The 14,666-nt window shown below is 42.7% G+C and overlaps 1 protein-coding gene across 1 annotated transcript in view; it reads right to left on the bottom strand.

Moving 5' to 3' along the window:
• BCKDHB (branched chain keto acid dehydrogenase E1 subunit beta) overlaps positions 1-14,666 on the bottom strand; it is a 198,222-nt gene that overhangs the window by 107,570 nt on the left and 75,986 nt on the right. Inside the window, exons 7-8 of the mRNA XM_044290010.1 lie at positions 10,338-10,435; positions 5,350-5,460 (exon numbers count right to left, since the gene is read on the bottom strand). Coding sequence (XP_044145945.1) covers positions 5,350-5,460; positions 10,338-10,435 — 209 coding nt within the window. The remainder of the gene's footprint in view (positions 1-5,349; positions 5,461-10,337; positions 10,436-14,666) is intronic.

The following is a 14,666-nucleotide window of genomic DNA, read 5'->3' as shown; positions in this document are numbered from 1 at the left end:
CATTATTCATTAAATTGACAATTTGACTAGATCCTACATTATCCAGTCTTGGAGGCTACTTCATGTAGACAGAAGGATTCTGGATGGCTGGTGACATAGGTTGTTTTTTATTGGAGTTCTTAGATCTGTGTAGGAGACTTTGGGGGTAAGCATGATAGGGGTCCACCTGACGGTGGGGCCCAGACCATGCGGGGGCACACATCGGTGGTCCCTCTTTTGATAGAGGGGGGACGATGGTTGTGGCCCTAGTACTCCTTGTCCAACAACAGTGGACAGTGTGATTTTGAGCATATCATACTGCTACACCCCTGGCTATCAGCACTTGGGTGGGTCTGATTACTTTGCACCGTGTATAGCACGGGATCTCAACCTTCTATGTTACACTTGCCACTCTTGAATAATATTTTTCCAATTAAATGAATATTGGGAGGACCATACTGTTTACACAGCCCTATGTTGTTTTACTAGTAGGATCTTTTCTGAAATTCTCCAATGGGATCTCATGTTGATTCCCTTTTTTTGATCTCTCTTTATGCGATCATATTTATGTGTGAGATCATGTGTCTCCGCCTGACATATTTACAGTTGGTGTACTGAACCTGCAATTTAGCTATGACTGAGGTTTTATAGATGGCCTGCTGTGATCGGTTCTCTCGTCGCTGTTTCTGTTTTTGTTTATTTTCTATTGTTGTTTAATAAGGACTGTCTCTCTGATGTTGCGCCCATGGTGACCGGCGTCTGTGTAATCCTCAGTGTGTATTAAAAATAATATCCAACTGAAGGAATCTACATGATAGGAAGTTTTCCCTTATAGGACCTGTGGTTACTATGACAGCGGGTAGACGCTTAGACACGTCACCAGTCAGATGACCGAGAACAGCGTCAATGGTCATGTGACCTGCTTAGATGACGTTGAGATTGTATGTGAATCCCGTTAGGATGTTCGCGCAGGCGCATATCGTATGCGGAAGACGCCGCTCGCCATGGATGCACTACACAGTGACAGCCGCACATGTGAACGCTTGGTAAGCCTCATATTAAATACACATGATGGTTGATTAATTAGTTATATGATTGTATGTACCTGAGAAGGGGTGGGATTTGTGTTAGTGCACATTCACTGGGTAATTGGTATGAATTAGTACCCTTATATATTGTGAGTCATTTGTGAACATGCTTGTAGCTTGAAAAAGACTATTGTCGAAACGTTGCTGCTGATTTTGTGGTGTAATAAAAACACTGAATAGCCTTTGGAGTGCCGTGACTTCCTTCGATTTTTCTTGCCACAACATTGTCACCTTCTATGTATACACGCACTAGAAATCAGGTTTCAGGAACCTGGCTAAATATACAGGTTGTGTGAAATGCGGGGGTTTATCACAACTCAGCACATACTGAAAAATGTTCCATTAAAAGTCACGTAAGTTGCAGTACTGTAGGAGTAATATATATAATCAAATGTACAATATGAGATCTTATGTACATAGCTAGTACAAGTAGAAAATACAAGGAAAGATTAGGAGAGCGTCTAACCCCACATCCACCGGGGGGTCTAATGCAGCCAACCACTTTATTAATGTAGACAATCGCAGTCTCAATGGTTTCTCTCCCAATCAGGGGAGGAGATATTAAGAAAAAGATTCTTTTACGTGAGGCTTTCTGGGTCTTCAGATTAAACACCAGATACCCACATGGTCTGAACCTAAAAAAGGAGCTGATGTATTCGTATTAAGCTTGTCATCCCTAAAAATAATTTAGTTCTATTTAAAGTCGCTTGTTTTTACATTTGTTTTTATATTTGAAAATTATTAGAATTAATTATGCACTGGAAGATCCGCTTCATAGAACGGTCTTTTTTCTTGCCTATGTATATTTTGGGTTGTATTTACACCACGCGATGTTTGAGAAACACACAATTAATCTGCATGAGGGATTGCATCCGAATTGGGGTCCGGACTCCCCTCTGGACACATCCGGGTGCAAGTTTATGTTAGATAAAAGGCGGTGATGTATTTTATACTGCATTTATGTACTTGTATATTCTGCTTTATCACGGGTGTATTCATGTTTGAGCAGGTATCTGTCACGCCCTGGATCGGGTCCCCCCTCCACCCCCTTTTGCTGGGAGGAGGGAGGACCTATTTAAGTCCATGGTGAGGCAAACATACCTTGTTACGATTAAGAACACAATTGTTCGAAACCCGTAAATGTGTGTGATTGGGGGAAGGTGCTATTAGAGGTTTTATATTTGTGGAAATAAAGACCAGACCTAAAGATCCCAAGTGCTAGAATCCTGTGTTTTTCATGTGGATCTATGCTGGAGTCTAGTCACATGTTGTTATAGGACCCATAGGTGAGTGTTGTTACACTAGGACTCCATCTTGAATGTGCCTCTTTTTGCTATATATATGTACCATGATGTTTAATGTGACATGTTTGTTTGAAAAAGGCTGTTTAGTCGAAACGAGTCATATTTGCCTGTATTCTGTTTTTTGGCAATAAAATGAAGATTTATTATCATCAAAGGGTGAGAGCTGATCCACTTCTATTTAAAGCAGGGCTTGGAACAATGATTTGGGATATAAGTCAAAACCAAAATATTTTCCATAACGAAAAAGACACCCATCTGCACACAGCTGTTCCAGCAGGTTTGCCCTAGTCAGTGCAGTGCAGGGTACTGACATGGGTTTGGGGGCATTATGTTTTTCCATGTGGACCGCCAGGTTTCTGTAGGGAGTCTTATAGGCCAGACAGTGTTCCCTGGGAAAAGGGGAATGTAAATAAGCTTATTTAGGAGGATACATCCACCCACTACGTCGCTACCCTATATGTCATATATGGCTACCCTATATGGCGCAATGAGGAAAAATAGAACCAATCCTCAGAGTTTTTACCTCTCATCCATGCAGAGCAGGTTGTCTGGGAGCACTGTCTGCCTAATAAGAATCCATACACTAGCTTGGTGGTTTCCAGAAGAAGAAACTTAACTCCCTAGGTCTATAGGTATGGCACATCATATGAACATGACAGTCAATTACAGCCTTTGTATTGTTGTGTTGTCTACAGATTAGTCATTTGACAGGCCATCCCTATGGTTGACCTTGTACCATTGGTAGTAGATAATGGTATCCCTTATGCTGGATCTAGAGTAATAATCGTTTAAGATCCTATGGGGGGATTTATTACAACTGGTGCAAGGACAAATAGTGTAGTTGCACACAGAAACCAACCAGGTTGTCACTTTCAGTTACCATATACCACATTTTTCGCCCCATAAGATGGGGGATGGGGGATCTGTGGATGACACTGCTATATATGTGTCATCCACAGATGACAGTGACTGCACCGGGCCCCGCCGCAAGTTCCGGACTCCAGCCCCTCCTCTCTCCCTGCTCATACATCGCAGGCTGCGATGTAAAATGGAAACATTCGCCCCATGAGACGCAGGGGCATTCCCCCCCCCCCCCACACTTTTTTTTGAGTCCCCCCCCCAAAAAAAAAGTGGGGGTGGGGGGGGGGGTGCCCCTGCGTCTTATGGGGCGAATGCTTCCATTTTACATCGCAGCCTGCGATGTATGAGCAGGGAGAGAGGAGGGGCTGGAGTCCGGAACTTGCGGTGGGGCCCGGTGCAGTCACTGTACTCTTACACCGGCCCCCGCCGTAGTATTTCTAAACATTAATCCTTAACCTGTTAATAAGTTTAATTAAAGCTGCGCTCTCCCCTGTATAAGTACTGGACTTACTAATAAGCTTCCATAGCAGGCAGAGGGGACGGCAGCAGTAACGTCACTCACTGAGGTAGAGTGCCTGCTACGCCTGCAAAGTGGGAGGAGCAGGTGCGCAACGTCAGTGAGTGACGTTACTGCTGCCGTCCGCTCTGCCTGCTATGGAAGCTTGTTCGTAAGTCCAGTACTTATACAGGGGAGAGCGCAGCTTTAAATAAACTTATTAACAGGTTAAGGATTAATGTTTAGAAATACTGCGGTGAGCGGCGGGCCGGTGTATTGGGGGACACTGTTATGAGGGGGATCTGTGGATGACACATATATAGCAGTGTCATCCACAGATCCCCCCCATAACAGTGTCACCCACAGATCCCCCCATAACAGTGTCACCCACAGATCCCCCCATAACAGTGTCACCCACAGATCCCCCCATAACAGTGCCATCCACAGATCCCCCCCTATAACAGTGCCATCCACAGATCCCCCACAACAGTGCCATCCAGAGATCCCCCACAACAGTGCCATCCAGAGATCCCCCACAACAGTGCCATCCAGAGATCCCCCACAACAGTGCCATCCAGAGATCCCCCACAACAGTGCCATCCAGAGATCCCCCAACAGTGCCATCCACAGATCCCCCACAACAGTGTATCCACAGATCCCCCACAACAGTGCCATCCACAGATCCCCCACAACAGTGCCATCCACAGATCCCCCACAACAGTGCCATCCACAGATCCCCCACAACAGTGCCATCCACAGATCCCCCACAACAGTGCCATCCACAGATCCCCCATAACAGTGCCATCCACAGATCCCCCATAACAGTGCCATCCACAGATCCCCCATAACAGTGCCATCCACAGATCCCCCACATGACAGTGTGTCATCCACAGATCCCCCATAATAGTGTCATGCACAGACCACCATTAGTTCAAAAGCACACCTTTTGGTTAAAATAAAAAATATATATATTTTCTTATTTTCCTCCTCAAAAACCTAGGTGCGTCTTATAATATTAAAATACGGTAATATATTGTCCACAGCACCAACAATAAGAAATCTTCAAAGTTTCAAGGTAATTTACTTATGGTACACTTTTACTTATTTCCCTATGGCGAAAAACATGATTACTCAACTACTGTTCTTCTTTTGCTATTCAGGGACACAAGGCATCAGAACTCTGATTACCAAGAAAGAACCTGCAGAAGTATACTAAAACTGCCATGAATGTTTTAAAATCCTATATCTTACTGCTAGAAATATTCCAGAGAACCTGTGAGAACTCGGGGGTGGAGGGCCCTGCTCCGTTTGCCCTCGCTTTAATCCATCTCTGATGCTATGCTTTCCTACTACATTGTGAAGCGAGTCATTGATCACATAAGGAAGCTTTTTAGAAGCATGTAAAACGAGCAGATGAAGTAAAATAATCACTTGCACCAAGTACAATTTAGAATAATAATACACATCCCTTCCACTGAATTAATGTCAAAAGTGGCTGCGCAAGCTCTTCATAGTCTTCCTTTACAAATTTCAAATGACATCTTTAAGAGACATTAAATACTTCCGGTCCAATTCCAGGTACCTGATCACTCAAACGTTCTAATGATGACATATTGCTTACCTTACAGACTGTTTCAATATCCCATGGCAAAATAGTTCTTAAGTCGATCACTTCACAGGACAAGCCAAGTTTTTCTTGGGCCAGAGATGCAACTTCACGGATAACATGAACCTGAAAGAATATTAGGCTGCATGTCAGCAAAAACAAGTAATGAAAAGTTACAAAGTGCCAAAGTTATGCTGGAGGTAAAAGAAATCCGGGGAAGAGGAAGGTAACAACTATTCAACTTTTCAATTTTTCCGTATTGTCAAGCATGCACAAGTAATTTCGTAATATTTTTAACACTTGGATAGTTATAAATGCAACATAGATTCTCAGACAATGATGTACCCCTATGATGTGGCCTGTCTATTGTTTGGGGTGTCAAATATAAGTAAAAATACTCAATCTAGAATGTAATAACTGCATGAAGCAAAATTTCCAATTTAACTCCGAAAATCTTCTATGAGTCATTTTTAACCACTATACCAGATTTTTCGGACTATAAGACGTACCAGACTACAAGACACAACTAGGATTTCCAGGAGGAAAATATCAGAGCCACAAATCAGACTACCATTATTCATCAGATTAGATCCCCAAATCAGAACCCCCCCCCCCCCAAGCTCCATCAGCCTCAGATCAGACCCCCCATTCCCCATCAGTCTCATATCGGACGTTAAAAATAAAAATAAAAATTACCTTGTTTGCTCTGGATGGCACTGATACTCACTGTTCCCTGGTCTTCTTCTGGGCTGTGCAGCACTGTGACCTGATGTCACATAGTATCAGGTCATAACGTGCGCCTGCACGCACTTCGTCCGGATGTTGTACGCAGTCAGGACACAGTGCAGAGCGGGGTCTGGAAAAAGACCAGGGAAGGCGAATAGAGCCAGCGCAGTGCTTCCCTCACCAGTCCCCTGTGTGGCTTATAGTCCAAAAAAACAACAGTATTCTTCTAAAGAAGTTGATTATTAGGAATTAACCCATCATAGCATTATGGACATCAAGGAGCAGAATCTTCACTCAGAATCCTTAAGCTGGCCATACACATTCAATAGCAGTCAGCCTAACAATCATTTGGCCGATAGATCTCCCTCCCATCTCCCTTCCAGCTTCCCCATATAAAGCTGAACGTGTCTGTGTATGCTATGGGGAAAGTGGAGGAAGCCACTGCCAGGCAATTCTGCCGGTGGCTTATCTCTCTATAGCTTAAATGGATCGGTGAAAATATTCATTTCATCCAATCCTGGTCTTCCCCCAACATCATCTGTTGGGAGAGAGTCAGAAGCTTCCTGCGTACATTGGTGTGTCGGCAAAACCCCCTGTTCTCAGTGGGTTCGGCCAACAAAAGTATAAAGTGTATGACCAGTTTTAGTGGAAAGCCACTGCAAAGGGCAGGTCTTGTTCTGGCAGACTCAACACAACCCCCTTTTAGGACCAGTTGCACCTCAGCAACCATATAAGACAGGGCTGGAATATTAAGAGTCATGAAAGCAATTAGCTAGACCCAGACCCCAACAGTGACATCAAAGGATGCGGGTATGGATATAGAAAGAGAATGTTTAGAAGGAATTGAAAAACAGGGCTGGGGTCATTTCTTGAAGATCACTGAAGTGAAGCTATGTCCTGGTCCTGCCTATCTCTGGTGCCAGATCCTATACATAACTACATTAGGTTTCTGGGGTTTATTCCCTTTTAGTTTAATAAACAGTTTTGTATTATATTACTGTATGTCTTTTGTTACACCTTTTTTGTATATATAAGCATTGTGGCTTTTCATTATATTAAACCCCCTTTAATATGTTCTGTCATGTGTACTTGAAGGAAGCCACATGCTAAGCTTGGAGCACATAAGGCTACCCTATTTAGATAGTAGTTTGGGGGAAATAGTCGTATTTAAGTAACAAACTGGGATTATATGAGGATAAGAAGGAGTAACTGAAGGTTTTCTGTATAATGTGAGCTCTTAATAAAACAAACCTTTAGTGGAGGCGTTTTGGAGAATCAGTAGTGAGGGTGAGGTGTAACTACATAATTCATTATTTAGACCGATATGGTAAGGTGCTTTTGTACTAGTCGCCTCGCCACACATCCCGTGAACTCCAGCAAAGGTAGCCCCAACACCTATCCACATCAATATGTGATTGGTAGGGGTCCAACGCTGCACCCCCGTCGATCAGATGTTCTGCAGCAACAGCTCCAGCCCAACAAATCTGCTCTGAAACTACACAGTTCTGTCCATTCCTCTAGTGGGCAGAGCTATGGAAAATCTAGAAACTTGGCAACAAATCTTTATTACAATTTTGACTTTTTTTTCCAGTTCACCTAGAAACCATCAATCATGTTAGGTATTGCTGAAAGAGCTTAGTCAGTACAATCCAGCTCATTAATACTGGAAATAGTTTAAAGGGGTTGGGTCACTTAAGCAAGTGGCATTCATCATGTAGAGAAAGTTAATACAAGGCACTTACTAATGTATTGTTATTATCCATATTGCTTCCTTTGCTGGCTTGATTTATTTTTCCATCACATTAAACAATGCTCGTTTCCATGGTTACAGACCACCCTGCAATCCAGCAGTGGTGGACGTGCTTGCAGAATATAGGAAAAAGCACTAGCCTATGTGCGCTCCCACGGTCCCAGGTACCGGAGAGGCCGATGCTTTTTCCTATAGTGTGCAAGCACGGCCACCGTTGATGGATTTCAGGGTGGTCGAAACCATGGAAACGCAAAGTGAATAATGTGACAGAAAAATTAAACCAGCCAGCAAAGGACGCAATATGGACAATCACAATACATTATTAAGTGCCTTGTGTTAACTTTCTCTACATGTTAAATGCCACTTACTGAAGTGAGACAACCCCTTTAATATGGATAGCTAAAGGTACATTTATACGTCACAATTTACCTCCATCAGATGGTCAGTGGTTTGAAAATATACATACTTAAAACAAATTCAACAGAAACTATTTGTTACTTTACAAAGCTGCTATATTTACTACAGTAAATTAATACTCAATGTTATATTTAAAGTTGACGCTGTGCTTCAATATGATGAACTGTAATAGTAAGATCTTGATTTTAAAAGAGAGCTGTATTAAAAAAAATGACAAAGCCTTCTTTTGACAACAATACCATTTTAAATTACAAGTACATTATACTGGGGGATAAACAGCTAAAAAGGACTATAAGTGTAATTACTATAAATTGGGGACGCTAAAATGAAAACAAAATATACTTTATTCACTATCACTCAATTAAAAAGATTGGGAAGGATGTATTAAAGGGGTTGTCCGGGTTCAGAGCTGAACCCGGACATACCCCCATTTTCACCCAGGCAGCCTCTCGACTTGAGTTCATGCTCCGATGCTCTCCTTTGCCCGACGCTAATTCGCGCAGGGCAAAGGCATTTTCAGGAGTTCCGGTGACGAACCGGGTTCTCCATGGGGCTGCCAGGAAGCACGGTGACATCACCAGCACTGATGGGCGGTGACGTCACCGAACACACTGCCGGGCGGAAGCCTCCGCCCGACAGTATGCTATTGTAAACAAAAGAGCCCGTGCCCTGCGCGATTTAGCGCAGGGCAAGGGAGCGCATAGGAGCATGAGATGCTCCGATGCTAACATCAGGGGGGGCTGCCTGGGTAAAAATATGGGTATGAACCCGGACAACCCCTTTAAACACACAGTAACAAATAGTTGTCAGTGGTAGCAATGAACGTTGCAGGTAATAGACTGAAATAAACCCGCAAACCCCAATTGCCATTTGTGCCCCTGACTTAAAGGGTGCACAATTGATACCACTGATAAAGGGCTACAACATATTACAGGGTATAGTTCCACCCCATCTGTGCTTCAGTAGCCTATCTTGACATAACCCGACTGACTGCACAATCAAATCACGTAGCAGTGTGACACATAGACCGTAGACCATCCACTATTGCTGCATGTTGGTGCTGCTGGAGTTCGGCTGAACCACACTTCTTAGTCAGTCAAGGGTTAAACTAACAATCCCTGCCGCTAGATGCTAATTTCAAGTGGTTACTACCTATGCTACTGCTGCCTATGCCGCGGCTCAATGCGTTTCTTATAGTAAATCATCAGGATCCATACAGCAGAAGCATAGTGTAAGCTGTTTTACATATATCGGAGCAGCATCACGCCACCCCCCAACGTGTATGGAGGCAGCTCTGGGGGGTGGATTTACTATAAGAAACGCGTTCAGCCACGGCATTGGGAGCAATGGGGTTTGCAGGTTTATTTCAGTCTAGTACCTGCAACGTTCATTGCTATCACTGACAACTAATTGTTACTGTGTGTGATGGTGAATAAAGACTTTGTTTTCATTTTAGTATCCAAGTTTACAGTCATTACACGATTAAAGGTGACGCAAACCTAATTTGGCTAAGCAAGCCTTCTGTGAGCTTTGAAAAAGAACTATAAGCTCTCAGGAAATGGGCTGGAGCCACACGTCATTAATCCATTCATGATTATTGTGTAAAGGATAATGAAGAGAAAATAAGAATAATATATAAAACAAAGTTGCCCTGACGTCTAGATAAATCACCTAAAGAATCCACCTTCCAATAATTATAGCTTCAAACCCAAGTCGGCTATGACATAGAACAATGTTAAAGGACATCTGTCAGCAGATTTGCACCTGTGAAACTGACTGACCTGTTACATGTCCACTAGGCAGTTGAAGGCATCTGTGTTGGTTTCATGTTCATATGTGCCCGCATTGCTGAGAAAAATAAAGTTTTAATATATGCAAATGAGCCTCTAGGAGAAATGGGCTCAGCTCTCTCTGCAATGACAAAGCCCCTGTTGCTCCTAGAGGCTCATTTGCATATATTAAAACTTCATTTTTCTCAACAATGTGAGCACATATGAACATGGGACCAACACAGATGCCTTCAGCTGCCAAGTGCACATATAACAGGTCAGCCAGTTTCATAGGTACAAATCTGCTGATAGATGCCCTTTAAGGCAGCAGGTATACTAACCTGAGTACCCCAAGATACAAGAGTAACGTCGCTTCCCTCCTGAATCACTTCAGCCTGAGATAAAGGGATGTAATATGGTTCCACAGGAACTTGCTCAACTAGAATAGAGGAAACAAAGAACAGAATTAAACAATAAGGCCACTTTCACATGGCCACTGTGACAACCACATTTCCTGGACCGACTGCTGCTCAAGCGAGCCGAATTCACTGCATCATAGTGGTTCAGGACGCTGTGAGTTCCAGGTCTATACTGTCCTGTACTCACAGCATCATTTAATGCAATGACTTTGGCTCACATGAGCTGTGGTCAGTCTGGGAAATGCAGCCTTCACACAGACTGCACACAGCCACGTGAAAGCAGCCCTAGATCAATATTACTTTTACTTTCCGACACAAAGTCACAGTGTCATCTTCCAGAAACTTGTCTGCCATGATCTACTTGCCTGGAGAAGGGACAAACTTGCATGCATATGTTAAAATAATAATTACAGAACAAAACCAACCCAATTATCAGTAGAAATACAAATGATCAGTATAGAGTTCAACTGCTCAAAATAGTCCAAAAAATGTTTAGAGTTAGAGGGGTTTTCAAAGATTTTGATACCGATTCCCAATCCTCTGGATAGGTCATCAGTATCTGATAGGTGGGGGTCCCCACTAATCAGCTCTTTGAGAAGGCACCGGTGCTCCTGTGAGCCCTGCAGGCTTCTCCCTGCTCACCAAGCACAGCGCCGTACATTGCATAGTAGCTGTGCTCGGTATCAGGTTCAGCTCCATTCACTTCAATGGGGCTTTGCGGAATACCAAGCACAGCTGCTATGCAATGTACGGTTAGGTCATCAGTATCAAAATCTCGGAAAACCCCTTTAAGATGCCCATACACCTTAGAGGAATGTCAGCCGTATCTGCTAAATGGAAATGTCCTGATGGAAAGAATGATTAGGCATGTTGGATTTTAACATGCCCAATCCTTTGACCTCATAGGAGATAAGCCACTGCTAGGTGTCTGGCAGCGGCTTCTTCTCTCCCTATTCCAAATACAGGCGCTTGACTGCTGATCTGGCATGTGTATTGCAGAAAGTTTGGGGGTTGGCTCAGGGAGGGGTCCAGAGGAATAGCTGTTGTCCAAACACGACAAGGCGTACGGCCATTGTTTAAGAAATGGAAGGACAGATAAAAGTAACTAGCAGCATGTCACAGTGTATGCAGAATATAGACTGACAGCACCTGTCTGCTCTACAGTGGGTCCTATTCTGCAGCTAGGAATAATAGTCCTCTGGTGACTACTGCTTGACAAAACACACAGTACACAAAAAATATACATGTTATAGCTATGTGTTTTTTTTTTTTTTTTAGCTAATTCAACCAGAGCCAATCAAATCATTTCATATAGAAGAAGAATTAAAGGGGTTGTGCAGGATTATAAAAACATGACTGCTTTCTTCCAAAAACAGCACCACCCTTGTCCATAGGTTGTGTGTGGTATTACAGCTCAGCTCCATTGAAGTCAATGGGACAGAACTTCAATATCATACACAACTTGTGGGCAGGGATAGTGCCGTTTTTGGAAGAAAGTAGCCAAGTTTTTATAATCCCGGACAACCCCTTTAATTACAACATGATATCTGCTATTTAATACTTCCAATCTACATCAAGAATCCACAACCTCTTCAGACCACATCTTCCATCTCCTCACAACGTGATAATCATCAATGGTTTCCCACTTCCTGTAAGTGTTATTGTCATCAAAATGTTCAATTTCCAAGTCATTCATGTTTAATTGGAAACAGCTCTGCAACTGCTGCTCCTATAAAACTCTAATATTGGAGGGGTAGCAGCCTAAATGCTCCCATCTGACTTCTTACGAACACCAGAACATCACAGCACAAAGACTTTCATTATCCCCAATATAAGTTTTCATATCATGCAAATCATTGCACACCATTACTTCAAGTTAAATAATATTAAAAATAAGAATAAACGCAAAAATAAAAATTTGCCAGGTACTAGCTCTCCTTGGGAAGAGAGCGCCTTAGTAGACGTGAGGAGACTTCCAGGCCATACATGCTCCTCTGGAATTCTGGGAAGAAAAAGATGCAAATGAGCTCTTGCCATTAGAGGCACAGCTTGTTAAGAGCTCATTTGCATTCCATTCTTCCTAGAAGTCCAGAGGAGCGCGTATGGCCTATGTCTTCTCATGCCAACCAAGGCAAGGGGAGATAGAACCCCCGAAATCCTGACTTAGGCTTCTCACCCAGTTAAGCCAGTACTCTGCTCTGCACTGATGAGGAGCAATCACCCCAAAACGGTTGGTTGCAGATGAGGTGCTGGCTTATTTAATATCCGAATCAGGTCTCAAGGCCTATTGGAAGGGTCGAACATTGACTTATAGGATAGCTGCCTTACATCTGGTGGTATTAGAGGCAGAGCTTGTTAAGAGCTTATTGGCATCCCTTCATCCCATAAAATAAAAAAGCACATATAACTGGTGTCACTGCATCTGTAACCATCTAACTTATAATACCACCTCCCCATCCATACAATAGATTAAAAAGTGATCAAAAAGACGTATGTGCCCCAAAATGGCACCAATGAAAATGTCAAATAAGGCCTCCCAAAGCTCAGTCGCTGAGAAGTGAAAAAGTTATGGCTCTCAGAATATGGTCCCACATATGGGGCCCATATGCTGTTGCACGTGTCTATCCATGTTTAGTCTATGACTGATGGGATGGGAAAAATAAGTGCCAGAATCTGCCCAATAATGTATGTTCCATGTTCCCACCTCTCCTGTCAGGTTTAGAAGTGTCTCATCTGCAGCAATAAAACAATACTTGTTCGAGCAGTCAGCCATAATCCGACACTTCATATTCCACCTTCTCTAGCATGAGAGAGAAAAACATATTTACACATAATCCAAACTAGGTTTTATCTATATCTGCACAAAATGCAAAGGTCTAGAAAGCAGACTATGTTCTCATATTAGCAAAACACCCTTGCCACTTGCTTTCACCATAGCAACCATTGATGCCAGTTCATTTCATTCCTCCATCACTTTCTGCATGTCATACGTGGTACAATAAACCACACAGAAAAGGTCAAAAGACATCATAGAGGACCCTACATTACACGCCCGAGCTGGAGAATGTCAAGGTGACTCATCGTTCCTCCTGAATCCTTATCATTACATGCTTATTGCAAACCAGCTCACAGCCTATCTACTGGGCATCAGGACAGTGAATAATGCAGCCGGTGATGACAGCTTTATGTAGTGTACTCTTCATTCAAAGTTTCCTACAGGTTTGGAATTTCACTTCAGTTCCAGTTTTCTAAATGGCCCGAGCAAACTATAGATGTGGAAGACAGATGCTTCTGCAACAGAAGGCATTTATTAGCACTGACAGCAGGGTGCACAGTTCAAGGGTTGTATTTCGCTGCTCAATCTGACTTCAAGAATATGCAAAAATGAAATCTCTTCTCAGGAGGCATGATCTTAACACAACAATAAAAGTTCTATAGTCTACCTTACCCCCTTTATATGATCAAAGTCAAGAAATGAGAAATGAACTAGCCAAGGCTGCCACCCATACAAGCATACCATATGCCCAACTCCTCTCCGCCTCCCACCCATCAGCCCTCATATTATGTTCAGCAGTAAAAGCCATAATTTTTATTTTATTTTTTTGCATCAAGCCATTTTGCCATACACATAAGTAAGATTTTAATTTCTATCAACTTTTATTACGGGTTAAATGAAGGGGAAAAAATTGTGCCATTTTTATTTACCCCGTTTATCGATCTCCATAAATATTGTGTTCACTATATTGTAAAGGTTATTATGATGACAGGGGTACAAGACCAAATGGTTTTTGCTGCGTTTTTTTTTTTGTAATATTAACTTTACAGAAAATGGCAATCTTTTACCATTAAAAGAAAAGCTGCATAATAAAAGTTTCATTTTTCAGCCATAACCTTCAATAAGAAAATTACTTAAAGGGAGCCTGTCACGTGATTTCATTTTCACCAATATAACAGCATTAGAATCACGGAAAATAATGCACTACAATAGATGCAAGCATCATATATGGACTAAGCCCTCATTCTGGTATGATAAAGTCCAAGACTTTCAGCCAATATAATTTTATCAAAACACATCTGTGCCCACCTACCCGCGCCACGGTGGTCTCAGTCAGGCAGGTCCTAGACTAAACCTACCTATGCTGTATGGGCATCTATATTTAGAAGAGCAGACCCTGCACATACTGTACAGTGTGCTGCTCCTAGTTACCTCTGTGTGCATCCAGCAACCAATAAGAGGAGGAGCCTGCACAG

This window comes from Bufo gargarizans, chromosome 4, assembly GCF_014858855.1.
Source record: "Bufo gargarizans isolate SCDJY-AF-19 chromosome 4, ASM1485885v1, whole genome shotgun sequence".
In the NCBI taxonomy this organism is placed as follows: Eukaryota; Metazoa; Chordata; class Amphibia; order Anura; family Bufonidae; genus Bufo; species Bufo gargarizans.
This window is presented reverse-complemented; position numbering and strand designations above follow the sequence as displayed.